At 34.8% G+C, this 27,548-nt stretch overlaps 1 protein-coding gene across 7 annotated transcripts in view; it reads right to left on the reverse strand.

The window, feature by feature from the left end:
• Positions 1 to 27,548, reverse strand: part of PLCE1 (phospholipase C epsilon 1) — a 161,708-nt gene that overhangs the window by 52,442 nt on the left and 81,718 nt on the right. For all 7 annotated transcript variants that reach the window (XM_084290408.1, XM_084290413.1, XM_084290411.1 and 4 more), the window contains exon 5: positions 9,553 to 9,869. In XM_084290408.1, the coding sequence (XP_084146534.1) occupies positions 9,553 to 9,869 (317 nt within the window). The remainder of the gene's footprint in view (positions 1 to 9,552; positions 9,870 to 27,548) is intronic.

Raw genomic sequence — 27,548 nt, forward strand, 5'->3', positions numbered from 1 at the left:
TTATTCTGCCCAGGCAGATTGAACTGATGGATCCAAAAACTTTATCCTGAAGATCAATATTCTGAAGCTCTTAAATAAATGCATACTGAAATAGCTTATGTTTGGCATTAATTTGAGGTGATTATTCATAATGGCCATAGCTAAAATGAACCACATGCAATCAACACTGGAATGCAGGTAAGTTGAAAGAACTGTGGTCTTCAGGAAACATTATGCATGACAGCTGAGAAGAAACTTAAGTGTATTAACTAAAACATACACACACTAAACAATACTCAGTAAATATACTCTTGAAGTTGTTATTTACTGATAAATCTGTGAGCTGTCCAGAGAACATGTTCAAAGGTATGCCTCCATAGGAATCACTGACATTGTCAAACAGCTGTGTGTTGCCACTGGATCCTCAAAGTACCATAATTATATGCATATAATGCATTTTTGCTGCCTCAGATGCACAAAGCTTCCTCTCCATGGATGTTATTCAAGAACTTTTTACAAAGGCATGGAGTGGTAGGACAACGAGTATGACTTTAAACCAAAAGAGGGGATATCAGACATAAGGAAGAAATTCTTCACAATGAGGGTGGTGAGCCACTGGAACATGCTGCTCAGAGAAGCTGTGGGTGCCCCATCCTTGAAGGTGTTCAAAGCTAGGCTGGATGGGGGATTGAGCAACCTGGTCTAGTGAGAGGTGTCCATGCCCACAGCAGGCAGGGTGGAACTAGGTAGTCTTTAAGGTCCTTTCCAACCCAAACCATTCTGTGCTTCTACAATTCTATGAACTAACAAGCTCTTCAAGATCTTCCTTCAAATTAAGGTTCAGAAGTGTCATTCCTCAGATGCTGCATATGTTCACCTGAGCTAACTGCATCTCACATAACAGAAGAGCAGAGAACTGCCCTGTATGGAAATTAACTGAAAGCTGTAATGAAAACCCTGTTTTTCCACTTTGGCACAGACTGTGTTTTGCAGTGGACTTCTTCTCTATCACTAAAGCCAAGTGTGATCTCTGCTTCCAAGAGAGGGTTTCCAGCATGAGGAACAATAGGAAACTTCTTTCTGGCCAGAAGCAGACACTGACTTTTGGACACTTAAGCTAGCTGGATACAGAACTGGCATCTCTTCTTCTAGCAGTTCCTTCCTGGGTCGCTTTCAGAGCCACCTGCTGCATCACACATGAGGAGCACCTCACCAAAGGATGAAATCCCATCAGGCAGCCAGCTAGTTATCAGGCTGCAGCTACAGCAGCACTAACACTTTGCAGCTGCTGTGATGCCTGAACAGACTGTCTCTGGGACCAGAGGCAGCACGCCCCAGGCAAAAGAGCATTCAGTAGCAGCCTTGCCAAAAAATCAAAATATATTGCAAGTATTCCTCAGAATCAGCAGTAACACTTTTTGGACCAAGTTTTTGTGTTAGATATCCCATTAACATCAGATCACAATCTACATATCGATATTTTTAAGATGATTTCCTTAGTTTATTTTTGTCACACTCTACTTATATAGTTCTGTTTACGTAACTCATTTTAAACTCCCCTTAGAACAGAAATCATCACAGCAAGCCTATAATTAGATTTCCGCTGCACTGCTGATGAGTCTGAAAAGTATGAGAAAATGTATCCTGGCTTCATTACTATAATCCACATGATAGCAAGACACAAGAAAAGTCATAAATTGAAACACGATCCACTCAAGTTGATAATAACATCCGTCTTCCCATTCAGATAGATAAAAACAAGTGTCTTTCAGGGTTACTGCAATATTGATAGTAAAAAAAAAATAATAATAAAAACTGTATCAAATAGATACTTAGTGAAGATTTAAGTATTTTCTAGTCATCTAATGCAGATAAGCACTCAAACATTATGCCAAATTTCAATTTTTAACGAAGCTTCATTAGGAGATTTTCAGAAGTACAAAAGCCTCTTTTAAATTTGAGTCTGAGCACAACGGTATCTGCACCAGACAACTGGGCAATGCAAACTGAAGCTGATGAATTATCTCAGGCACAGTAACGCTTATCGATCTATAAAATTCCAGGTGTTTTTTGTTTTGTTTTGTTTGTTTTTAATTACACTACCCCAGCTGTTACGTTTCCAAGGCTTTTTCAGCAATTCCCATGCTACATACTTCAGAGGGTAATGCTACATGGAAGAAATGATGTCTTCTATTTTTATATTACATTTTTAGAAACTTCATAATACTTTGGAGATGCAACTTTCATAGGTGAACTTAGCTAATGCAGCTGTATACCTGAAGTTTAACATTTATCATTGGTATCAAGTTAAAAAAGATTACAGTACATACCTCCTCTAGCACCAAACGTGTTAAAATAAGCCATGAACTTCTATCTAGAATAAACTTTCAACTACTGCCTACCAAAGCAAGAAAGATAGCAATTTTAATAGTGACTAACTGAGGAGTTTCATGAGGGACTTCTCTGTATGGAAGTCTCCGAATACAAAACAAGAAGTTGATTTTTCAGTTATCCAAAAGGTAAGCATGACAATCTGTAACCCATTTAGCCAAGCTAAGCTGTTTGTAATGATTTTGTTTGACAAACCATGAAATAAAAGTAAAACCTGAAGAACATGAAAAATCCATGTAAAACAATAACCTTCATCAAATATTAAGCAGAATTTATGGTAAGAGGAAGAAACATACATTATCTTGTTTAATAGTATAATTCTTATTATATCAGTGTACCCTGATTTCTTCCTCTTAAAAACAAAACAAAACAAAACAAAACATAATTCACCTCTCACAATATTAAAAAACATTCTTTCCAGAAACTAAAATTATTGTTAAGGGAAGTTATTCTTAAAACTATACGTAGCAGATTCATGTTTATGAGGCTTTTAAAAACTCTCTCAGTATGCAGCATTAGCACTGATCAGCTGGCACCCATGAGTTCTTTTGTACTGCAAAATGCACAAACCCATCGGTGCATACTGATGATTGTAAGGGTCCAAGAATTGAACACAACATTGTCTTATGTTAAACAGGCTTCACTAAAGCTTCTTTATCAAGTTTTTGGGCTTTCAGTATAATATGCAACATAACTTTCAGATGCATTCTTAAAATCTGGGTATTTTAAATTGCACATCTTATGAACAGATGGTTCACTTTACATGCTTGAGTGAAATTATATAACCTTACAAAGAACATTTACCATTTTAAATCTGATTAAACACTATTCCAAACAAGGACTGGAAACAGTTTGATATTCGTACAAACACAATCTTTTAAAAAGTATTATGCAAACCCATTTAGGCAGTGCAAAAAAATGCTGAACTAAGAGACAGAGCGCAATATTTATTTACATTCCATAATTTCAGTAAAATGATATGTCTCTGTTTTGCGAGTAGGGGGTTTAAATTTTGTCTTGAATGACAATGAAGAAAACTTACAAATTTAACCCATTAAAATAAAACTACAGTTATAATTTATTTTGCCAAATAGCCAGAGTTGTTAACTTTACTGAATCCAGGAACAGCTTAGTAAATGCTGAAATCACATCCATAGCAGTGCTGCTCTGGAGTAGTTCAGACATTTTAACCTTCTTCTTTGGCATCTTAATCTTTCAAAAAATCACCTTATGTATTGAACTTCTTATTTTGTATTCTATATATTTGTATAGCTAGACTAAGCTCTGTCTGAATGATCTTTCAATCTGGTACAACTTTCAGCCTAAAATGTCACAATTGCTTCATACGAATATCTCAGCATGGAGTATTAAATGCTTCATTCTAATTTTTTATTGCTTTCTTTTACTTGAAGCTGTGGCCAGAAAGGTCAAGTTAACAAAACAGCCTCTTTCCATGTTTGTATAAAGCAATGCTTGAAATTATTTAAAATATTAGCAAACATATACTTTCAACATATAAATTGAAATTGTTTGCTTTGGTAGAGAGAGACAGGCTGGGAGTAAAAACCATAAATGTGCAAGGGACTGGGAGGGCAAGGATATGGAAAAAATAAAAATATAAAAGGAGGTGCCCAGGAAGAGTGTGGAATATGATAAAGGTAATATACCTTTATCATATTCCACATATAAATATGTGGAATACGTATAAAATACACAACAGAGAATACATGGTAGTGCACAGGAATCAAAAAAAAGAGATGGAAGAAAAAAGTATGTTGTTACAATTTTCAGGGTCCTAAAACCTACTTAGCTATCATTCTCCTAATCTTTTCCTAGCTACCAAGGCTCTGCTAACTCTATAGAATCTTGTTGATAGTTTTGTCCCATAGTTTTTATATATATATATATATATACACACACATACACAATAAAACTAAACTTTTGGTAATCATTAAAAAAATAAATTGATAAATCACTAAGTATCAACTCATATTATAACATCTTTAAAAAAAAAAAACAACATTATTCCTTGAAAGCTCCCTGAAAGATCTAGAGATGAACAATTGATGCACCCAGATCCATAGTCTTTCTCCCTCACATAATTTTTCATGCATTTTCATATCCATTCAGGCACTCAGAATGGCACCCCCCTTTCCTTCTTATAGTCTGGAATAGTCTCTTCAGTCATCTCTAATTCTTTTTAAAAAGCATATTTATGTTTACTGAAATAACCCTCTTTTTAATGCAAGGCACAGATAAATGAGAACATGGCTCTCTATCAAAGCAGAAAAGTATATGACTATTATTGTTACATGTACAGTCTTAGAAAATCAAAAAGCCTCAAAATACCATAGTTTTGTAAAGCTAGACTACTGTATTTCAGTCTCCTCCTTCCACGATAGCTGCTAATTCACAATCAGCTCTTAATTATGCTTAATGACAGAAAAGACTATGTCTTTAGCTTGATCCACTGCCTTGCTGTTACAAAACTCTATAATCAATTCCATATTATTAGAAATCAATGAAATATCTGCTGTGCCCAGCTGATGAGTACATATTATGCCCAAGTCTCCATTATCACATACTTACAGTTTTAATGAAACTTCTTGTATGAGCTTTATTTAGTTGGTGACACTACATATAATATATAGCCACAAATTTTCATGAAAATAAAATAATAAATAGCAAAATACCTTCTTAATTATCTGTGTATACATGGCACAAGCTATAATTCAGCTTTAAATTCTGCTAGCATGGTAAAAATAATAAAAAAATAATCCCAGAAAATAAATCATTTCACAATATTTGAAGTATCTACAGGTAGATTTGCCTCTTCTACTCTTCTAAATCTGAAATAAATACTGAATCAAAGTTACGTGCTATAAACTGGTACTAGTAACAGACTCAAATTTTTTTCTCATATACATCTGGTTTAGCAATATATTTATTATTACTTATATAAGGATACTATGCATCCTTAAAATACACAGAAAAAAATTCCTCTACCAGAAAAAGATTAGGGAAGTGTTAATCCCCTACTGCAACATTTCCAAGTTTGGAGCTATATACTTTTTAAAAACACAGGAAAAGTCCATCATTTCAAAGAATTACTGCCTTATGGTAATAAAAACAGAATTGGAAGAAATTTAGAATATTCTACCAAGTTTATTTTGTAAACACTTGTTAGGCAGTCATTGTTGAAAATTTGAACTGAATGCATTCACTGTATCTGAAGCAGTGTTTCTTCAAATGGTTATAAAGAAGTAATAGAAGTACTGATGCTAACAGGTGGGGAAGTAGATAATCCATAGGAGTAGTAGGTATAACTTTCTCTCATGGTATAGTAGGTATAATTTTCTCTCATGTTTTCCTAAATCCAACAAAATTTACAAAATTTCTTCCTTGTTATTCAGTGTTTGATGCCACATTATTGTATTACCCCAACAAAGCAACTGATTGGATCTGTTCTTCACATGTGTATTAGCACCTTGTTAATTAAGAACACCAGGACGCTTTTCTTCCTAAGCAGAAAAAACTATTTATTTGCTCTGTTAACTCTGAAATATGCTTATTGCAGATGCATTAGGAGCATGGTCTCATTTCCCTTAGTTTTTTTCTGCCCCTCATTAAATAACTCATAATTATTTTAAAGTAATCTGGATTCATTCTGCAATGTAGCATGTAATCATAGTGATTCCATAATATTTTTCATTGGCATCTCTTATCCTACTGTGATTATCCATCTTTTTTTTTTTTTTTTTTCAAGTCTAGTGCATCCATTCCACATGTTGAAAAGTTCTCTCATTCTTTCATTATTTTTTAATTTCACTTTTTCAACTATTTCTTAAACAATAGTAACCAGCTTTTCTATAGCAGCATCACAGAAATCATTTAAACTTCAGAAGCAATCTCCACCATGACTATCATCTTCCTATGCCACCTCTAGGGAAGTCTATGTAAGTACACATCTATATACCTAAAGATTGGAATTTTTTAGTGACAGGACCGGATGTTATATGAACTTCAATTTGTATGAAAGCTCCATCAGAGACAGTAAATCCTGCAGACAAACTACAACTTTAACAGATTACAAGAATTTTATTTCCCTCTGAATTTCTGTACAAACTTGAGAGCTGGAACAGCCCCAAAATTTTAGAATACAGATGAAATGTATTCAGAAAATATATTTGTCTTTGAAAGTGATTCCATTTTAGTTTACTTCACAGAGCATTCACAACTGACCTTTCACCCAACATATTTTTGAAACAAGTCATTGAGTGTTCAAGCTCCTTGTGTCAGCTACCTCGATTAACACATAGGAAATAAACTGATGCTTGAAAACCCACGACAAGATAAAACAGGGGGAAATATATTATGTCTGAATACTGTCCAGTAACTATGCCAGATCTGAGCCATTACCATGCTCTCTTAAACAAAGGCAGTTTCTGTTTTCTAGACTCAAAAGTACAGGATTTGCCAGTTGCACGTTTGTGCTACTATTCATGTAGTGTTTGACAGTAGCTTTAATCTGTGCTATCCATCTTCAGTGTCTCTACACTACTTACTGCTACATTTTTTTTCCCTATCATTCTTGATAGCAACATCTTCTCCTGTATAAGTCCTTTTTCCATGCCTTTTAGACTCTATTGAAGTCTAAATACTGTAATCAGTGTTAAAAAACAAACCAAACCAACCAACCAACCAAACAAAAAAGAGCCAGGAATACAATAAGAATAAAGAATAAAGAATAAAGAATAAAGAATACATTACATCTAGAAAACAGTTTTGTGACAGCAAAAATATTTAAAGTAGAAGGGAACCATGTGATGTTTCCCAGCACCTACAGCTTGACCACACACTCTAGTCAATGGCAGTTTTCAACTTCACTGAAGAGCAGGGTTTATGATGTTACTGGAATTTGAGTAGCAAATAGTAAAATTTACATTTCTAAGACCAGAATTTTTCCCTACTTTTCACCAAAGCTCACTTTTTAATGATATTTCAATAATTTTAAATTAATATTCATTATTTTAATTAATAATTCATTTCATAACAGTACTCCAGTGCTCGTTCAAAGCTTCCATAAAAATGTCAGCATTTATTCTATTAAATAAAAGTGAAGTTCCTCTGTATCACAAAACAGCAATTATTGATTGTTGTTTTGAACAAGTGTTACAAAAAAGTGTTCCTCGTTAATATATATCAGAAAAAATGACTAAAAAGCATATTGCTATATGAAAAATCTTCTATATACTAGAATTGCTCATTTAAAAGAACAATGCCATGAAATTATTTTTTCCCATTATGTATCAGAAGCCTGTCATGTTAAAATCCATCCTGGCTCCCACATTATAAATACACCACAGCATTTCTATAGGCAATGCCAAAAAAATCAGCAGGCACTCGCTGACTTTTGCCAACAAAAGCATGACTCTTTGCACAGGAATTTTCTTGCCATTTATAAACAAAGACATTTTGGAAGTTCACGCCTGTGATTCGCTGTGGCAACTGATACACTCCACCATAAGATAAAGTAGATTGCAAAAATAATCCACTGCACTGAACATTATATGATCAATGCACCAGATATTCAGGAATTAATTAAAATTATATGAAAAATTATCCTGTAGCATTAATAGACAAAAAATGCAAGACTACAAAATTGCAAAGTCACAAACCTCTAACACTAAAAGATAATGTAGAATATTTTACCAAGTAACAACTTTGAAGTTAAACTTCACTTTGACATGGAATAATCTCAGTCAATTCTGACGATACTTCTTCACCACTTATTTGCCCTTCCATCTTGTTGACTGTTTCAGTGGCAGAACACATGAAGGTCAGTCTCATCTGTACAGAAGAGTTCCAACCAGCTACTCTGGCACCATGCCTCACCACGGCACACAGGAGCTTGAGCACTTCACCTTTTTCCCACTGCCCTCCCTACAGTGATTGCCGTGAGAGAAATACCACAGGGACCTGAGCTGGATCAGAAGCTTGATTTCCTCTCCAGCTATGCACCAGACACGGTATTTTCTAAAATACAATAACTAGAGCTAACTTTTCTAGGCTCTGTCTAAAGACTGAATACTGCAGTTGCAATTTTTATTTATGTTCCTATAATAGAATTATGTGAGAGTAGCCAACATATTTACAGTATTTTAGTTCCTGTATCTCAGTATCACGCAAGAAGCAGGAACACTTTGAAGTATGCTATATATTCAGTCTCTGATTCTTATTTGCCCAAGAAGCAGGAAGTTCACTGGGGGTTAATACATACTCTGCTCCATCTACTTAATTTTGTGCTGTCTTCTTGATGCTTGCATAATTTTCATCTTTTATTAAAGCATAAGAATGCACTGGATGACAAACTAAAAAAGCAGAAGTCAAGACTATCTTCATTTCATTCCACTTCTATGATTTTTAAAACGGTCAATATTGCATGTGGTTCACACACACACAAACAAAAGAAACTGTTCCATTTTTCTGTAGCTGAAACCTGAGGTTTTATTCATCAGGCTTTTTGTTGTTGTTGTTGTTTGGTTTGGGTTTGTTTTATTTTGTTTGTTTGTTTTTCTATTAAACTCATCAGGAGACCACCTTATGAAGAATAATTAAAAATTTTAGTAAACAGTTCAGGATTTGGCTCATGGAAATCTGTCATGCCAAACAATAATTCTTGTATAATAACATTCAAGACACATATAGTGGTAACATAAATAAATAAATAGTGCAGGTTAGTGTAGTTATATTATATAGAACACAGAAACTTCTAGTTTATAATACTTCTGTGCTGACTCCTATGATCATGCTTAGTCTACAAAAGCCAAAAACAAATAAATAAAACTCCAGCTCCTGAACAAAATAATAGACTGACTGAAAGTATACCCAACACTGTCAGTATAAATAAAAAGAAATACAAGGCTGTATTTTTTTTTCTTCCTGTTTACTTTGCAACATGCAAGAAAAACTTAGATTGCAGTTTTCCAAATTAACTGAGCGAATCAGTCACATAACTCCTATCAAATTCAGTGGAAGTTATTTGGCTAAGCTCCCTAGTCATCTTCATTTACACTTTAAAAAACTGTCTTTACAGGTGAACTCTTCTCTGAGGGATATAAAAAAATAACCAACCCACAGGTAACAACCTCTATGAAAAGTAATTCAAAAATTTGGTCTTACCTCATTAAATCTTGTCACAAGATCTTCTACAGCATTATGTTCACCATTTGGGGAAGAAAGTATAGTAGCAGATATGGAAGCTTTAATACATGGAAGCTTGCTTTGACATTCAGCATTACCCAAATCCCTGGTTAAAAAGCAGAGGTAGTCAATGGGTAAGACTTTTCGGTAGAGCTCCTGTTCCTGCTCAGTCAGAATGCTGGCAACCTCCTCTGGGAACTGAATGAGGTGCTGCAGGTCCACCAGCTCTTTGCTGATACCAGCCACGTTGGAGGGAAGGACATTGGAGCCGGCCATAGATGTACACGTTTGGCGTTCTAAAACAAAACAAATAAAAATTTTATTATGTTTCTCTTCCTTTAACTTGGACTGTGCTGTGCAAATTAAGACATCGTGTTCCTTTTGTTCTTGTAAACCATTCATTCATTTACTCAGCCATACAGTAATTTATAATTACTTTATATTTAAACAACCTAACACATTCTTTTAATTGGGGTCTTTCCATATACATCTAAAAAGCTACACCTGGTATTAGCTAGACAGCTGGTAACTGGGGCTTCTGAGATTGTCAAGCTACCTGCCAAAATGTGCTTGCTTCTTGACTTATCCAAACACCTGATTCCATCATCTGCAGTCTTGCCAAAACTCCAAATAAAAGGATTGTCTTGGCAGGGTATGGCTCTCTTTCAACTCCATATTAGAGTCAGCAGTACAGAGGGATTTGAGGCCTTGACTGGGGCAGCAGGACTCTCTTGGCACAATAAATAATATTAATGTATAATAATATAGCACAACCCATGTTGTTACTGTGTTGCTTCATACTCCTCTTGCTATAAGACACAACTCATCTGAACTCACTGCATTGCAAAACTAAACGTCTGAAGTTACAAAACATTTTTCATTCCTCTGGGAAAATGCATATATTTCAGAGTATGTATGTTTTATCCAATATTACAAATGATTCATGGAAGTTTTTAATATCCTAGCAGCAATGTCCCTTGAAAAATAAAACTTTTCCTAAGAAGGAAGAAGCCAAGCTTTGTAAGACCACGTAGAAAGCCTGAAATATCAACACAATGATTCCAAAATATGAGTCTTCCAACTAGGTAAGTTTAGAATGGGTACTCTGAACAATAATTATTCAAGAGTTACTTAAATATATAAACAATCATAGTAGTATATTCTGTACTCATCTTCCTTCCCAGGAAAAGCAGTTTATTTTTCTGTGTTGCTTCATAAAATAGCTTTATAAGTTTTGTTTTGCACACATAATGGATTATACACTCCAGAACTACTTTTTTTTTTACCTTGTTCTTTTATATATCAATAAACTCTCATTTTATACAGGGTGCAAATCTCCTTTCTGTTCTCTAAACAAAAAAGTTCATAATGACTGATTACAATTCATTCTCTTATAACAAACAAAATATGCTACAAGATGTTTCCCTTGTTACATCCATTTTACACAAACTCTATTATGAACCAGTGGGAAGTTAAAAAGAAAGAAAATTGTCTTTTCTTAAAATAGTCCACTAAAAGTCAAAAGATAAATTATAGCAGACCTAAATAAAGCCTTCAGGCTAACAAAACCAGTTGAGAAACTTTCAAGTACTGAAAAGCTTCTGAAAGAGCCAAGGAGTCGTCGTTTTTGTGACTAGACCGGCAAGGAAAAAAGTCATGGACTTCATTTGCATAAGCAATATTGTGGTCAAATAGTGGGGAACAGGTGCAACTTCATTTCTTTCATCCATAATTCACATCCTAGCATGTTTTGATTGTTGATACACATAACTCTCCTGAGTCTGATATTTTGCCTGTCCCTGTTCCATTTTTCTGCACTGTCACAGAAAATCCAGGATTCTCATTCAGCTTCACCACTCCCCCATCCATAGCTTACACCCTGCACAAAAGTCTCCTCCTACTTTTTCTTGCTCTCCCTCTATTTGCCTGTAGTAATCTAGCCATTTTTTTCTGGACTACACTACTACTTTGTCTCTTTCTCCCATCTATGACTTTTATCATTTTTCATGCCAGCAACTGATTTGCATTGCTGTCTGCTAGTTTCTACTGTGAAACTCCCTATCCATTCCCATTCAAGAGTCCTCAAGCTTTGTGTTAGCATTTTATATTCTCCAGTAAACAATCTTGTAGTGCTTCAAAGATGAGGTTCTTGGATTAACTCACAGAATAGAACCGCTTTCAGGCCAAAATCATTCTGTTAGAGTTAAGGCAGGATACAATCCTCAATAAAATTTGCTGCTGCAGCAGCAAGTTGTATTATTCTTTGTGCACTGCCACATCAAGTTAATACTACAGCTAGCAGAAGAATATGGGAAGGACCCTGAGTGTTCATTTGCAAGTTGTCTAATGCTGCAATTGATAGCTTTGTTTATTCTTTTTATAAACAACCGAAGCACATAATCTTTTAAATAGCAAGCACTGCTGTCATTAATCAAAACAAGATAACCTAGCATTAAAAAAGGGCTCGTGGGTTGACTTAATAAACTGGGGAGAAGTGCCTCATATTCTCTATGAAAAGAATAAATTATTTAAGAATGGGGGAAAAATGCAGAATGTCTGCTTCTGAGGTATTATTCAGCATAGGCACATCACAAACTCTTGAAAAAACACTGTCTCAAGTATCGTTCTTTTTTTTTATTATAAGAATCTTTTTATAAGATTTTACTAAGGAGTTCTATCAACAAATTAGCTTCAGACTAAGTCAACTTTTATTATTATGAAACCTAGAATTTCCATACATCCTGTATGTGTACGGGCTCTATAAAAGCTATGGTGAATAAACAGATTTCAAGATGGAAATATGTAAAAACCGTGTGCACATAAAACTTTTTGTATGCAAAAATTTCAAGAGTCTTGAAGACTTGATTTTTGCTGGCATTTTCTCTTTATTGAACTCTATTATGTTTGTGTTTGATATACTAGCAAGAGATTGATTTGGGATTTTTTTAAATATGAAAAGCTGGGAGTTCATTTTGACAAAAAAAATGCACAGAAACTTTCATAAATAAAACATAAAAAGTTGTGCTAGAAGGTTAGTGTTAATTATCTGCAATCCTTCCAGTTATTTTTCCACATTTGTATGTTCTACTAAACACGACAGTTATGTGACATATGTGACACTACCTAATAGTAAAAGCAAAATTATCTATTTACCATATTATTTGTTAAAATTAAAAGTTAAAATTAAAAGTTAAAATTAAAAAAAGTTAAAATTAAAGTTAAAATTAAAAGGTGCTTGTTTGTTAAATTTTATTTCATCATGCACCCAGATGATTTATTAATACACAACATGTTATAAATCTTGGGCTGCTGCCATAAGTTTTCCCTAAGTAGAAATTCAGTACTGGCTTTGAGCAAATAAGTGAATTTTCAGAAATACAGAAGGAAAATAAATACAGCACTGACTGTGATCACACCAATGTCAAAAGTGCTGATCCTGCTCAAAATTACAGTTGTCAATCCTGCAGTTTGTACTTTGATAAAATCACACCATTTTCCATGTGAGTTCTGACCATGTAAGGACAGTGGTAAAGAATTGCTTTCATCCAAACTTGAACACCACAGCTCTTAAATCTGATACTTGTAGGATTGCACTATGCATCACTACAGTGAGAGTATACCCGTGAGAGTATAAAGACATATTAAAAGGTAACGTGTACTACAGTGGTAAACATCGACATCATAAAAATATATATTTGTATTGTATCAGTATTATGCAATATGCGTCTCTTAATTGAAGCCTTTTTAACTAACAATGCTACAGAAATCACCCAAACTGTTCCTGTGCTTTATGAGAACATGCAGTATGTTTATGATGAAAAAATAAAAGCAGACCACAGAAAAACTGAAGAGCCAAAGGTGAATGACTGTCAATATAGATAATATTGAAACATTCTGTTCAAAACAGAGCAAAAATACAATTAAAAACTCTCCCAAAGCAGAATACCCTTAAATATGTAGCACATGACAGTTTAATTGAACTTTAGATACAGATAAGTAAGCTTCAGATACAGATCAGCATAACCGGGACAGTGTTACTTTGGTGTCCCTCAGCTGCAATGTATCACAGTACCATAGCAACCAAACCAACAAGCTTTTATTAATTTCCTGTTCTTCTTCTGTATAATTAAAAACATATCTCTATCTTTTAATGAACATGAATTCCCCGTTATCAAAATCGAATGCAAACAACCCACTCCGATATCAAAGAGCCCGATATTAAACTCAGTGGGAAGCTTGCCACAGAGCAGGATCAACTGTAAATTTAATTTCACTGTAGAAGTAACTGAAATCAATAGATCCCATTTCTTCAAATTTACATATGAGTCATGTAATCAAATAATTGAAAACCTACATGCTCTCTCTCCATATCCCTAAATCTAGCAATATGAGTTACCTCTTAAAACTGCACATCATCATGCAATTTAAATCATTAGCAGGGGAGCTCTGTAACTACAGGACACTCATGTTAAATAAAACCGTTGTTCAGTATGACCTGAGCATCAGTAAACAGAAGATAATACTCTGAGCAAAGGGAGATTCCCAGATGACTATTTGAAGAAGAGAAACGAATTTAGCTAGGGTCAGCAGAGAAAATAATCTTTTATTAGGACAAGTAATATCACAGGCATACTCCGGATGCACAAGATCTTTTTCAGGTTTGGAACAGTAAGAACAAACTTCATAGCTAGCTTGACAATACCTACTCTGAGTTTAATTTTATCATGGTAATAACAACGTAATTGGAAAAGGTGATTTCCAGTGCAGCAGTGGTGAAGTCACAACAGGTGAAAAGAGCATTAGTTTCCACCAAAAAAACAGGGGAAAAAGAAAAAGATGGATATCAGCTATCGAAAATATTTTCTTAGAAGTTTTTGAAAACCAGACTGAACCATGCTCTCTTCCTAAATCTTTTGCAGTTGCAGCATCAGTCAAACAAAACCCCAGAAAAAAAAAAAAAAAAGGAGTATTGGTAGAGATATAATCTGCCTGTATCTATTCTGACTGAAAACACATTTAAGTTGACTAAACAAATGGCTTATAAGCACAGGTGAGACATGTATAGGCCTGGGAAAGAATAACTTTTTTTTTCCCACAAAAGGTATGCATAAATACTCTCACAGGGCAAACAAAACCCATGCACAGAGAAACATTAATTCAAATTTTAAAGTTGATTACAGAAAATCAATATGAAGGCTTTACTGATATATTAACTTTAAATTAACAGGTACATAGCAATTCTTACACTTTTCAAAAGTTTCTACTGACAAGCATGAACTTGAAAATCCATTTAAACTAAATTTGTGGTTGGATTCAGAAGATCTTGGCTTTAACCTATATATATATATATATGTATATGCACAGCAATTCAATATATAGAAGGAATTTAAAGTGAATTATCCCGATGAGCTCACTTCACCTGAGCCTGCCATGCCTGCCTCCAACATCCAAAGGGGACAGCAACAAGGCGCCTTGTGTAATTATATCTACACTGCTGCTCAGGTATTTGGCAGTGTATCCCAGAGATTTTACTACTCCACAAGCTTGAGTCATTGACAGAAATACTTTGCATTGTACCAAAGAAGAATTTGGCTGTTTGTCTCTGAATTTCCATATTCTGTCAACACATTTAACCAACCATTTCCGGCTCCACATGGCTGGTACTGGTTACAGCTGATAGAAACAATCCCAGGCCTATCCATAACAAATGGATGAGTTGGTATTTGCTTCAGGCTGTATTTGCACTGGAGGGAGGAAAGAAAAAAGGGGGGGGGGGGAACATAGGTAACAGCATTTTAACAGTATTTTTGACTCTGCAAAAGCAGTAGCAGTTCCCAGAGCAGAAGTCCTGTTTTGTTCTGATTTCCTAATTCCTTCCCAGTTTAAGGCAACTAGTGAAATGCTGGGACTGCATCTTCCAGAAGACACATAGGGATGACTAACAATGCCTCCAAAATATCTGCATAAGAATCAGTGTGATACTGTGGCTTAACCCAAACAGCAAACATTTCTACTGTGCCTGAAATAACGGGCTCTGAAGGCAGTGACTTAAAAAATGAACCCAGGGCTACCAGTGAGGTAAATGGATACCTCAGCTACAAAGGGCACTTGGTCTTATGCAAGGTTTGGCTGAACACAAAGGCTTGTTCACAGATGTTAAGGAGAGATGAATCAGCACAGTGTGTATTGCCAGAAGTCTGAGGAGACCCACCATCTACATGTTCAGTCAAAAAGCAGCCTTACTGCTCTACATGTTTGGCAATGGGCCACCCAAGCCCTGCTATTTTAGGGGACCTTTACCTCTTGCTGTAGCTCATGAAACTATATCCTGATTTCAAAACACCTGCCAGAAGAAGGTTTGATTACAATTTTGGTAGATAAGCAGTGAGTGTGTGTTCAGCTAGTTGAAAATTCAATCCAAAAAGCTGTTTGACAGAACATGGCACACTGTACCTCACACTGCAACAGCAGACTCAAGGTTTTATTGTTTCAGAGGCAACTACAATCATGAAGGCTGGATTAATTCATAAAGGTATTTTTGAGTCCTGCTCTCTCCCTTATTCTCATCTCAGATATACCACTGTATTCTAAATTCTTTCTTTCTTTTTTTTGGCCTTAGTCTCCTGATACTCATTTCTTCTTTGGCAGTCCAGGTATTCATACCACACACAACCAAGACTGCCATCCACTGCACAGAACAGGTCACGCTCAAGCACACCATTGATACGCTTGAGTGACTTGCTCAGTCCAGCTATGATATAACATCCTATAAAAAACAGAGCACACTATACTGCTTTTTGCCCACAGAAATCAATCAATAAAATCCCCTTTTAAAATTCTGTGCCATGACAGTCTACGGGTCAATACACATTTATTTCATTTCAACTTAAAAACAATTCTAGCCACCTTGCCAGATGACATCCCTAAAGTAGCAAAGATTTCAGATTTCTCTACTTTGAAATAACATTAAATCAACATTTTTAGAGGTGTTTTAAGGACCAGAGGAAGGATAAGAGAATTCAGTTTCCTCATTAAGAGTAGAATTTTAACTTTATTTCAGGCTAGTGAACCCAGCATTAGACGTGTCCAACTTAAACAAAATTTTTCAAGCCACTTGTGGAATTACATCTGTTTATAAAAGAAGCTTACATCTTGACAGCATGTCAGGCAATGGGAATGGACAGGAAGCCTCACAAACAACTGATTGAAGTCTGAGTTCTTACTCTATGAAAAATTCTCAAAGACAGAAGACAAACAAGACACTCAACAAGATGGTCAACTAAGGGACAGGGCCTTGCCAACAGGTTCAGCTGGTGCTTAACTTTCTCATTGCTCCATCACAGTATTAACAGAAAAGAGCAGGAAGTCAAATATTCCTGTTTCAAAGAGGTATTTTTCTTCAATACATTAATTGGAATTCAGAAGCCACGCTCTCTGGGGCATTATTCGAGTGCTAGTAACAACATAAATCTATATCAATCTCAGCGTCATGGGTTACAAGAACAAGCAGTGTATACAAATACAAAGTTCATATTTAGCTGAACATTACTGTCAATAAATAAAACCCTGCAAATTTCACTTGATACAATAAAAATGAAATACGATATCTATGTTGAAGGATGTTATGCACACAAAAATCTGAAATCTAGTTTGGATGAACAATTGTGGACAGACAGTTGTGGGATGGAAGAGGAACTTGTGGAGTTTTTTTTGGTTGGTTGCTTGCTTCGTTGGTTGGTTGTTTTTTTAGCTTCCACAAGATATTAAAGCTAAAGGCATTTCTTTGCACTGACTATTCCTAACAAAATAATTTTATTGGGCATAATATCTGAATTCTAATTATACTGATGTTTCATCCACCATAACAACAGTAAAGATGAACATATATACCTACTTAACTATGTCTGTGACAATGGCTTTATCGTCACTTTCTCTCCAGGCTACTTAGAAGAACCATCTCTACTTCCAGTGCTAACGTCACCTCCTATGTCTTTGAATTTTAAGATCTCATTGTGAATCAGAAATGGTGGATGGGTTGAAGCAATTGTGCCCATTCAGTTGAACTCTTTCTACAGGTTAGATTTCTAGATTTCTACAGAAATCTAATCTTCTGGTAAACTGAGATAAGACTGCAGTGTCAGATTTGCACAACAATAAGTATCTGTCCCACTGTTCAATTTTGCTGCCTCAAATCAGGTAGTAATAGCTGTTACTTTGAAGACTCTCTCCAGCAAATTAGGGTGCTCCATGCTCAGATTATGGCTGCTCTGAGTGGGAAGAAATCATAGGTACACTGCCAGACTTCTTGTTGAACTATTTCAGGTTTTTCATTATTTCCTGCAGTGAAATCTCATTTAATGAATCCTCTCCTCTGCCAATCCCCTGGAGATCTTTTGAGTGATATTCTGCTTTCACATGCATTTCACAAAACTTTCTGCTAAAAGCTGGCACATTAGTAGTCCATCAGAATCTTGACTTGGGCTTCTGGCAATCTAGCAACACACTAGCAGAACAGTTGTGTATGCAGCATCTGTATTCATGTTTTCAAGAGCTTTAAAAGTACTGCATATAAATACATTGTACCACATGGAATGTTAAGTTCAAATGCTAAATAAATGTATATATAAATTATTAGTTAAGTTCCAGCATCTACCAAAGAAACAGTCAGAAAGGACAATTTATGAGTTGACTTTGGAAGAAAAGTGTTCTGGAAAAAGAACTGTACAATTCCCACTGCAAAATGAACAAGTTTATGCCTGAGTTAAAGCAGAACCCATGCTTTAACATTAGTCCACAAAAATTGATACAAAATACTTCCAAAATCAAAGAAGAGTTTCTGTGCACTGACAGAACAAAATTAAAATAAAACACACACAGCTCTGAGTTAACCCTGCAATGGAGAAATATCGAGTGGTTAAAGGCAGCACCAGAACTTCAGATCAGGTTTCATATTCATATACTTTATTCAAGAAGGATGAAAATTAAATTTATTTTATTTGTTTTTCCACAAATATTTTTTCAGTTTTAAGAATCAAACAAATCTGTTATGAATCAGTGAGAACAGGGGAAAAGTTAAATAAAAATATAATTTCACAGTACATGTATACCCGTGGAAAACAGGGACGTAAACATAGCATGTATATAAACTCAGAGATACCCATTATAACTGAGGTTCATCATCTCAATTATTCATATTTTCCTTTTTAAAGTATTATGGACTATATGAAGTGTAGTTGCAGTAAGCCATAGCACTCACAACCTAAATGTCTGTAAAACCACAACATTTCATTTTTGAAACATTTTCAGTTGAAATATTTTCAGTGTTTCAAAGCCGCAGCCTTGAAACATTCCTCTCTAGCCTGAGGGCACTGGCCTTCCACACTGCCTATCTCTGTATTTAGTTAATGAGCTGCTGCAGTTTGCTCCTCAGCTGCACAACTTTTATCAATTGTCACAAACATGACCCCAATTTGCGTTCTTACCTCAGAAATATATTTCAGAACAAGCATCCCCCTCCTTACTTTGGTCTCACCCTGAATGCCAAGCTATGCATGACAACAGACACTTTAAAGATACGGGGGAAAGACAGGCATCTTTTCCCACCTCGTCCAGCTATCCAAATACTGCAGAGAATAAAAAATCCCAAATTCAAGGAACTATTTCAGTGAAAATTGTTTCACTGTCGATCATTAAAATCATGATTAAAACCAACCCTAAATACAGTCCTTTAAGGTAAGAATGATAAAGATGCTCGCTACAGCTTCAGTGTCATACCGAGGGAAGCAAACAACAAAACTGCAGTGATGTTTTTACATCAGTGTATTTACAAGTGCATTTACAAGATGAAGACTTAGATGTCAAATGGAGAAAATGATTTTAATGATAATTATGTCAAGGAATAACATGAGAATTAAGTAAAATCCAATACATGTAGTCTTAATGATTAATTAATCTTTCCTCTTGAATCAGCATATAAAAGATATAAAAGTGAGTGAAAGATGCTACCAAAGTTTCCATACAAACCAAAAGAGGCAAATCTGCTGTATGAGATATTTTGCTTGTTATTATTTCTGATTGTTGGAATAAAATGAAACCAAGTCACATCCAGTAAAAACAACACTAGATTAAACATTCCAGATTTAAAGATTTGAAGCTTAGCAATGAAAGAATTTTAAAGGAATGTAAAGGCACTTGAAAAATGTTTGATCAATTCAGAGGTTTCATCATTCTGGCTGGCTCTCAGAAGTTACTGAAACTGAATCTGATTATAACACTAGGTCAAGTTCTGTCCTCTACATAATTATTTCACAGAGAAGGGACAAAGAATAGAACCCCTAACAGAAAATACTGTTGACACTGTATTCAAAGTATTTTGTGTGACTTGCTAAGGAACCATGTTCACTCTTTTATATTGCATTTTATCTGACACAAATTCAACTTTTTATCCTTGCAGCTGTAGCAGAAAGCTCCGACATACACCTTCACCACTTAGTTTTGGGAAGAATTCTCTTACTAATTTAATGTGTGATCTGAACATTGCATGAGCAGAATACATATGATTATGAGAGTTAATGCATGAGCTATAATTATATTTGAAATCCAAGACTTTTACATTGGAAATGAAAATAAAATCCAGGAAATCTTTTCTGTATTAAAATAATAATAATAATGATCAACTTACAGAATAAATGTCCTAAGACATTAAACATGCCTAACAGTTAAGGTAGGGTAATATACTACGGTGTAAGTAAAAAAACTGTATTAGAATATTGCTCAACTATTGTGATAATAATTTTGTATTACTAGTCAGCAGTGGGCAGCAGGAAAAAACTACTAAAACCAGTATGGTCTTTCAAATTGCTGTTATAAAAAGTACCAGGATTTAGAAAGATTCCTTAAAAAAAAAAAAAAAAAAAAAAAAGAGTTGATAATAATAGTGAATTCTGTATTGCTATACAGATGTATTTATTACCATGCAGTAATTCCACTCATTATTTCAAAATTCACTATATAAAGGAAAATTTAAAAGGACTCTCATCCATGACTAAACGAATAAACCAAGGATACATACTTTTAAACAAGATACCAAAAAGTGAAGAAGGATGATGAACTGGAAATAAATTGGTGGGTTTCACAGCAGTATCAAGAGCAGATACTACTCTTAAACAACATTAATTTAGCACTTGCACTTCATTATTAAAGAAATAACATACAGGTACTTTGAAATTTTAAGAGTATTCACTAGAATTGGTCAAAAAGAGAGGGCAGGGTGTTGGTTTAGATGTGAAAATGAATACACAATTAGCAGACAGAAAAACCCATAGAAACTTCAGTCGTTAGTGACCCAGTCAATAACATGGCTGCAGCCACAATATTCCCTGGGAATGCTGTGCAGTAGGTGGATGGCTCTTCTTACACATTCTGCTGTGTACTGGAAAGATGGTCAGCTACCTCTACGTCCACACACAGAGCTGTGCTACACTCAAAACAATATTTTACCTATTTAGAGTGTGCAAAAACACAGAAGAAAAATAAGAGCCCATGTCATTTCTGTAACCCTTCCATAAATGCATAGATACATACAAATACAACATTTTATATTTGGATTAAAAGAAATTAAGGCAAGCTATATTCCATTTACTTTTTTTTTTTTTCTTGGAGTTAAGTATGGATTATCTTCAAAGCTAATATTAATACAGCACATCAGCAAACTACTGTAAAAGCAGTTTTGGAATATACAGGCAGAGTCTCATTGAGTTAAGCATGCGTGTTTTAAAGGAATATACTTGGAGGCAGTATAAAAGGTACTTTGGCTTAAAAATGATTTTAACAATTGATAAATGTCTTCAACATTTATTCGCTGGGAAGGAGAGGCATAATAAAAACAATAAAAAAGGATATAAAATGAAAACAAGGAATTATAAACAGGTTTCACTCTTTCCCTGAGAAATATGATAACACAGGCTAAGTTCTACGAGTGCTCTCAGGTCAAAACGTTTGTTACTTTACAAGTGTCTTAAAAGAAACATTTAAAAATACGATGGTCATGTAACACATTCCTTCCATGTACATTCTGTACTATCAAAGATCCAAGCAGTTTGAAATATACACTAGCTGAAAGCTCTGGGAGCTTGATGAGTCTCTGCCAACCCAGGTAGCCAAAGAGACATGGGAGAGTATCTCACATATAAAACTCCCAACACACGCAAAGGGATCAGTACAGAAGAAGAATAGGTGGTTTTCCTAATATGTTTATTGTTTAATTTGGATGAATCAGTGTATGTTCGTTCATTCGTTCTTTCTTTCTTTCTTCCTTCCTTCCTTTCTTCCCTCAGACAGTCTTTTCTCCAAGCTCACTGGCAAATATGTAGTGTCTATTAAAATTAGATTATTGTACATTTATGAAGAATGCCAAATTAGTTTTTATTATTATTATTATTTGTTTTGTTCTGTTTTCCCATGTAGGGTTAAACTGTAACCCAGGAATCCAGCCGGAGAAAAGGAAAGCGTGTAACTACACATGAATAAAATCTAATTTTTGCCATACGGTTGCTTCAGAAGGGAAGTAATTCAGCTCTTTTGCTTGTTCAGATTACTTTCCCATCTAACCTGGGAAACACAAAACCAATCTCTCTGACTAGAATAGCAGCAATTCTCTTAGTTATCCCTGTCTCACATTTCTTCCTGAACTGCACTTTGAATGCATGTTTCCAGCGTAGAACAGTTACTACTTGGTAAAGAATGTAGCTCCCGTAACTAATACTAAGAACAAGATTGCATAATATGTTTACACAAATGATAGAAGCTATTATATATTTTTTTCCTTTTAGAATACAGCTTCGAAATTTTAAAAGGGAATTTTAGAAAGTATCTTTTAATGCAAAAAATCTAATCAAACCCATTACCAGAAAACTTTCAAACAAGTTGTAACAGCAGGCATCCTTGGCAAATTCGTTTTCCCATATGAGGAAGACGACGGGAAACTAAGGGAAATTAATATACTATTTTTATAAAAGAATAACATGATTTTACAACTTCCCACCACGGTATGTCATATTTGTGACGTTATATCATGCTAGTATTTCTTTTAAGAAAGTATTGCTACTAGCAAGCTTTTCTTAGCAAGCTTTCTGGAATCACCAGGGCTGTGCCAGGAGCCCAGTTTAAGGGATGCTGGGAGGCATTTTAAAAGAAAAGAGAGAATAACAGCAAAACCTGTGTTCTGGTCAGATCAATATGATCAGAGGCCTTCCACTGACATACAGAACGCATGAAATTCAAGGTCACTTCGTTTCAGTGGTTATACCAGTGACTGAAGGACAATGCCACTCCAGTAGGAACAATGACTGCAATGCAGTTCAGACACAGACAGGTGAGCCACACAGCTACTCATGATTTTTACCAAAGACAAACCAGAATTTAGTGTAAATTGTAAAATTATATATAAGAAGCAGTCTACCTGGGTTAACAAGTGATTCTCTGAGCCAGTTACTTGCTGGATCAAAGGCTAGTCTGACATGAGCTCAGTAAGTATACACTATACAAATGTTACTGTAAAATGACCATAATACAAATCTGACAGATATTAGTCATGAAACAAATGACAAAGAGGAGTCATAGAAATCAAATAATGCTATAAGGTAATTTAATTTAGCCTAAATGAACTTTTGTCAAGGACGGCTACATGTAATGAAATCAATCCTGAGATGACACAGAGGGAGGGAATCATTCTTAAAATTGTATTAACTCAAATATAAAAATATACTGCATGAATTCCTGACTCCACTGATGTCATTGGCAATTTTGCCACCGACAGGGCTGATAGCACCTTGTGAGGTGCTATCTTTTGTGCTATCTTTTCATTTTCCTCATGAAAACCTATATTGCAGAAACTCCTCTAATTCTTGTTATTTGCCTACGTGTTTTAGCAACAGATTCTCATGTTCAACAAGTCCATCTATGACAGAAAGATTATTAATCAAACAAAATAATTTTCTTGACAGTACAGCCAATAGGTGTGGAAATGGAAAGACAGTAAACATTAAGAAAATGCATTATTATTTATGAATATATAACTAGTCAAAAATATTTCTCTATTTGTGAAATTATTACTTGCATTCTGTATAAAGATAAATCTCTTAGTCTACATTTAAAATACTTTTTTTGGAGGGGAGAAGTAATTAGTATTCCAAACACAGTAAGCAAAAAAAAATGTTTTGCCTAATCAAAAATTAGATTCTATAAAATTCTAGTTATTTTACTTCAGAATTGCATTTGAACATCCACATGTCATATGTAATGCCATATCCTACACTCTTTAAATATTTCTGTACATCTTTCTTGATGAACTAGTAAAATGTCAAAATCAAATCACCTGCAAATCCATCAGCAAATGCGAGGGCTTCTTTTAAACTCCATAGAATACAATGTTGTGACCATGTATGACTTAGTGATATGGTTTAGTGGAGGACAGGTTAGTGTTAGGCCAGAGGTTGGACTAGGTGATCTTGGAGGTCTCTTCCAACCTAGACAATTCTGTGATTCTGTGACCTAAAATTAAACTTGCTAGAAAACTTCAAAACTTTTGGTACTGCTATATTAACAGATAAATCTCACTAAGTGAAAAGTCCAGCTGTATGAACAAACTAGAACATTTTAAAATCCATAAAGGTACCAGAGAGCAAAGAACTTAGTGACGGAATAAATATACCACAACTGTGTACCGATTTATAAATTTTCACTTAACAAAATGCTCAAATTCATAAAGATTATAGCAATGAACAACATATGCAAAAGATTCTCAGCTGTTCTACATATATGTAAGTAGATGTATTCACTCACAATTCACATAATGCACTCACAATGGAGAGCAGACCATGAACCACCAATTAAGTATTTTAGATACTGTTTCTGTAATTACTTAACATTCAGATCCAGTAATTTAAGCAATTTCTTTAGGTTAATTATTTATAGATCTATGTATCAGTACATAAAAGTTGATCTGCAAATTTATTAGGAGAATCAGCAACAACATGCCTTAAGCTGAATTTTTGGTTGATTTACAGTACATGGCATGGGCCCAGATCTGAGGGAATGTTACAGATTTCCTGAAAAACTACAGCAAATGTCTTAATCTCTCAATTTGTTATTTTTTCTTTTTAAGAATAAATGTCTTAATAACATCTAGCCGTTAGACACATTGCAATTTTTATTTTATTTTTTTTACTTTTTACCATTTGTTAATAGCCTATTTGGCTTATGAAATTTCCATTCAGTTCTTACTAGCTCTCTCAATTCAGTTTATTCCAAGTCATGATTTAACTAGGCTAACAGCCACAGAAAAACTATTGTCTGCTGAAATTCACTGAGGACCTCAGAAGCTATTAGTTCTAAAGTATGCTTTCATCTCAATGGAAATGCCAGTGTGCTTAACAAACTGCAAAGTCCAGAGAAGAATCTGTAGTCCTGAGACAGTGAAAATACGATGTAGCTTAATGAAAAGCACTCAACAAAATCACAAGAAGTGATGAGATTTCAGAGCTGAAAAGCTTTTCTTTCTTTCTTTTGGATGTAAATTACAGAGTGGATGAGCCTGTGTGATTTAACCTTGGAACTGAAATCTGTTTGATGGCTCAGAAGTTTAAGCCATGGAAGGATTAGTGAAATTCAGCAAACTGCAGAGGGCTGGCACATGTCTGGAAGCTGAGAGTGAAAACAACAGACTACATAAAGCATTAAACAAACCCTTACTTTGTAACAGAAGTTTCAACATGTACAGCTTGCCTCAGTATCACTTATTTCATACTACCTCAAATATAAAAGCTTCAAATACTATTTATCTAAGACTTTTTACAGCCTCAGTAGTCATCTCTATTTCTGCTAGGCTATAACTACTTATTTTCTTTGTCTTTTTTTCTTGTTGTTTGGTGCATGTCTCTGGGGAATTAGGGTAAACTGAATTGGGAAGGATATGGTTATAAAAAATTGCATTCAAGGAAATGGACCTTGACTATATATATTCTACTGTTGACAATTGTTGTAAAAAGGAAAGTATTTATTCCATTTTTTGTTTCCCCAGGATTAATATGCTTACTACACAAAAGCTCTTCTAAACATTCACAAGATTTAACTAATGAATTGTGTTTTTGTCACTAGCTTTTAGCAGATTACACTGGATAATGTGCTTGACATCCTTTTCTAACATGAAAACATAAAAAAATTATTATTTTGATATCTGAAAACAACCCCCAAATCAGTGCCTTCTGAGATGACTTCCTCAGATTTTGAGATATCTCTTAATTTTAAGTGAAACTAGTTCATTCTCTAGAAGTACCTAATAAAAATTAACATTTGGCCTTTTTTGTCTTCCTTGTGGCATCACCGCTATCTGTGGCATGGTTAAAGTTTAAAGTAGAGCTAGGGCCAAGTTTGACAACCATACTGTTCACATAGTAGGAAAACAAAACACCTCAGCCTTGCTTTAAGCTGAGGGTTGGACTAAATAGGTTGGACTAGATAACCCACACAGTCCTTTCCAGCCTGAATGACTCCATGATACTAAAAACAAATATTTTTTTTTCCTTTTTTTTTTTTTTTAAGGAGGAAGAGATGGCAAAAAAACAGGAGATGGCAAAAAGAGATCCTTCTGCATTAAGTAAACTGCATTAATTAAACATTAATTAAACTGAGGACACCAATAACACAGTATTTTTTTTCTGTTTTTAAAGATGTCAACAAGCCACAGAGCATGCGGAAAAGAGACATAAAATTATTCCAGGGTCGAATTGTAAGAGTTGGAGGGAAAGATTTAGATCAGAAATACATAGCTTTAATTCACCAAATGAGAACTGAGTTTGATTGTAGAATTCATGTAAGCATTTTCAGCAGGGAAAATATACCAGTTTTAAAATACTTTAATCCAGCAGAATAAAAGCCTAACAAGAATAAACAGTTGGTACTTGATGACAGATAAGTTTAAACCAGAAACAAGTCACACCCCTTTGACTATGAGCACTACTGACCATGGGAAAAAGCTATGCACATGGGTGGTGGTTCGGAGGCTTCCTCCAAAGGCTTTACATGAACACTGTTGCAACCACTGAGCTTAAAATAGAGACTATTGTGTTAAAGTAAATGACATCTTATAAAGGATGTTAGACTATATCTAGAAGTCTCTATTGACAATAGGCTTTACAACTTATAAACTGCCTTATTTTGCCTAACATCAGGTAAAATAATATTACCTATAGCCCTTCTATCTTGAAATTGGCTGTACCATCATCCATTCAATCACTTAACCTTTTTTTTTTTTTTTCTGCCTCTCAAGACTTTTCTCTCATGTAAGATCTTTCTAAAATCAGTCCCTCCGTATTCAGCTACATGCACCTTGCTGTTTTTGTCTTGCTAGTTTTGCCAGCCAACACTGCCTATGTCCATTTTCTTCAAGTGTCATCTGTGTAGAGAAGTTCCTCAATGTAACTGGATCCCTTCCTCCATCAATCTATGGTACCTGCTATTTGCCATTCAGATCTATTATTTTTGGTTGCATTCCCAGTAGACACGAAGGACACCACTTACAGTAATTATTACCTTACAGTAATTATTACCTATCTGGAGATTATCACGTATCTCCACACTTTTTCTCTATAGACCAACCCATTTTTTTTCCAGTTTTTATTCTTTCATATTTTCTGTATATTTGCCCTCTTTCAGCCCTGATTTGCACTCTCTCCAATTGCTCCATATCATCTGGTTACAAACTGTACAGTCATCTGTGACAAGACTGAGAGGACTACTGTGTGGCTTTTACTTATAATTCCTTTTTCTTTTCTTTTTCCTTTTTTTTTTTCCTTTCTTTTTGTTTCTCTCAGTCAAGCAGCAAACACATTACCACAACATGCCATACTTAACCAACAGACAGCTTGTGATGCACTGTAACTACCAAGTGCTTTTTTTTGCCAACTGTTTCCCACCAG

Source organism: Netta rufina, assembly GCF_964035555.1.
Source record: "Netta rufina genome assembly, chromosome: 7".
Classification (NCBI taxonomy): Eukaryota; Metazoa; Chordata; class Aves; order Anseriformes; family Anatidae; genus Netta; species Netta rufina.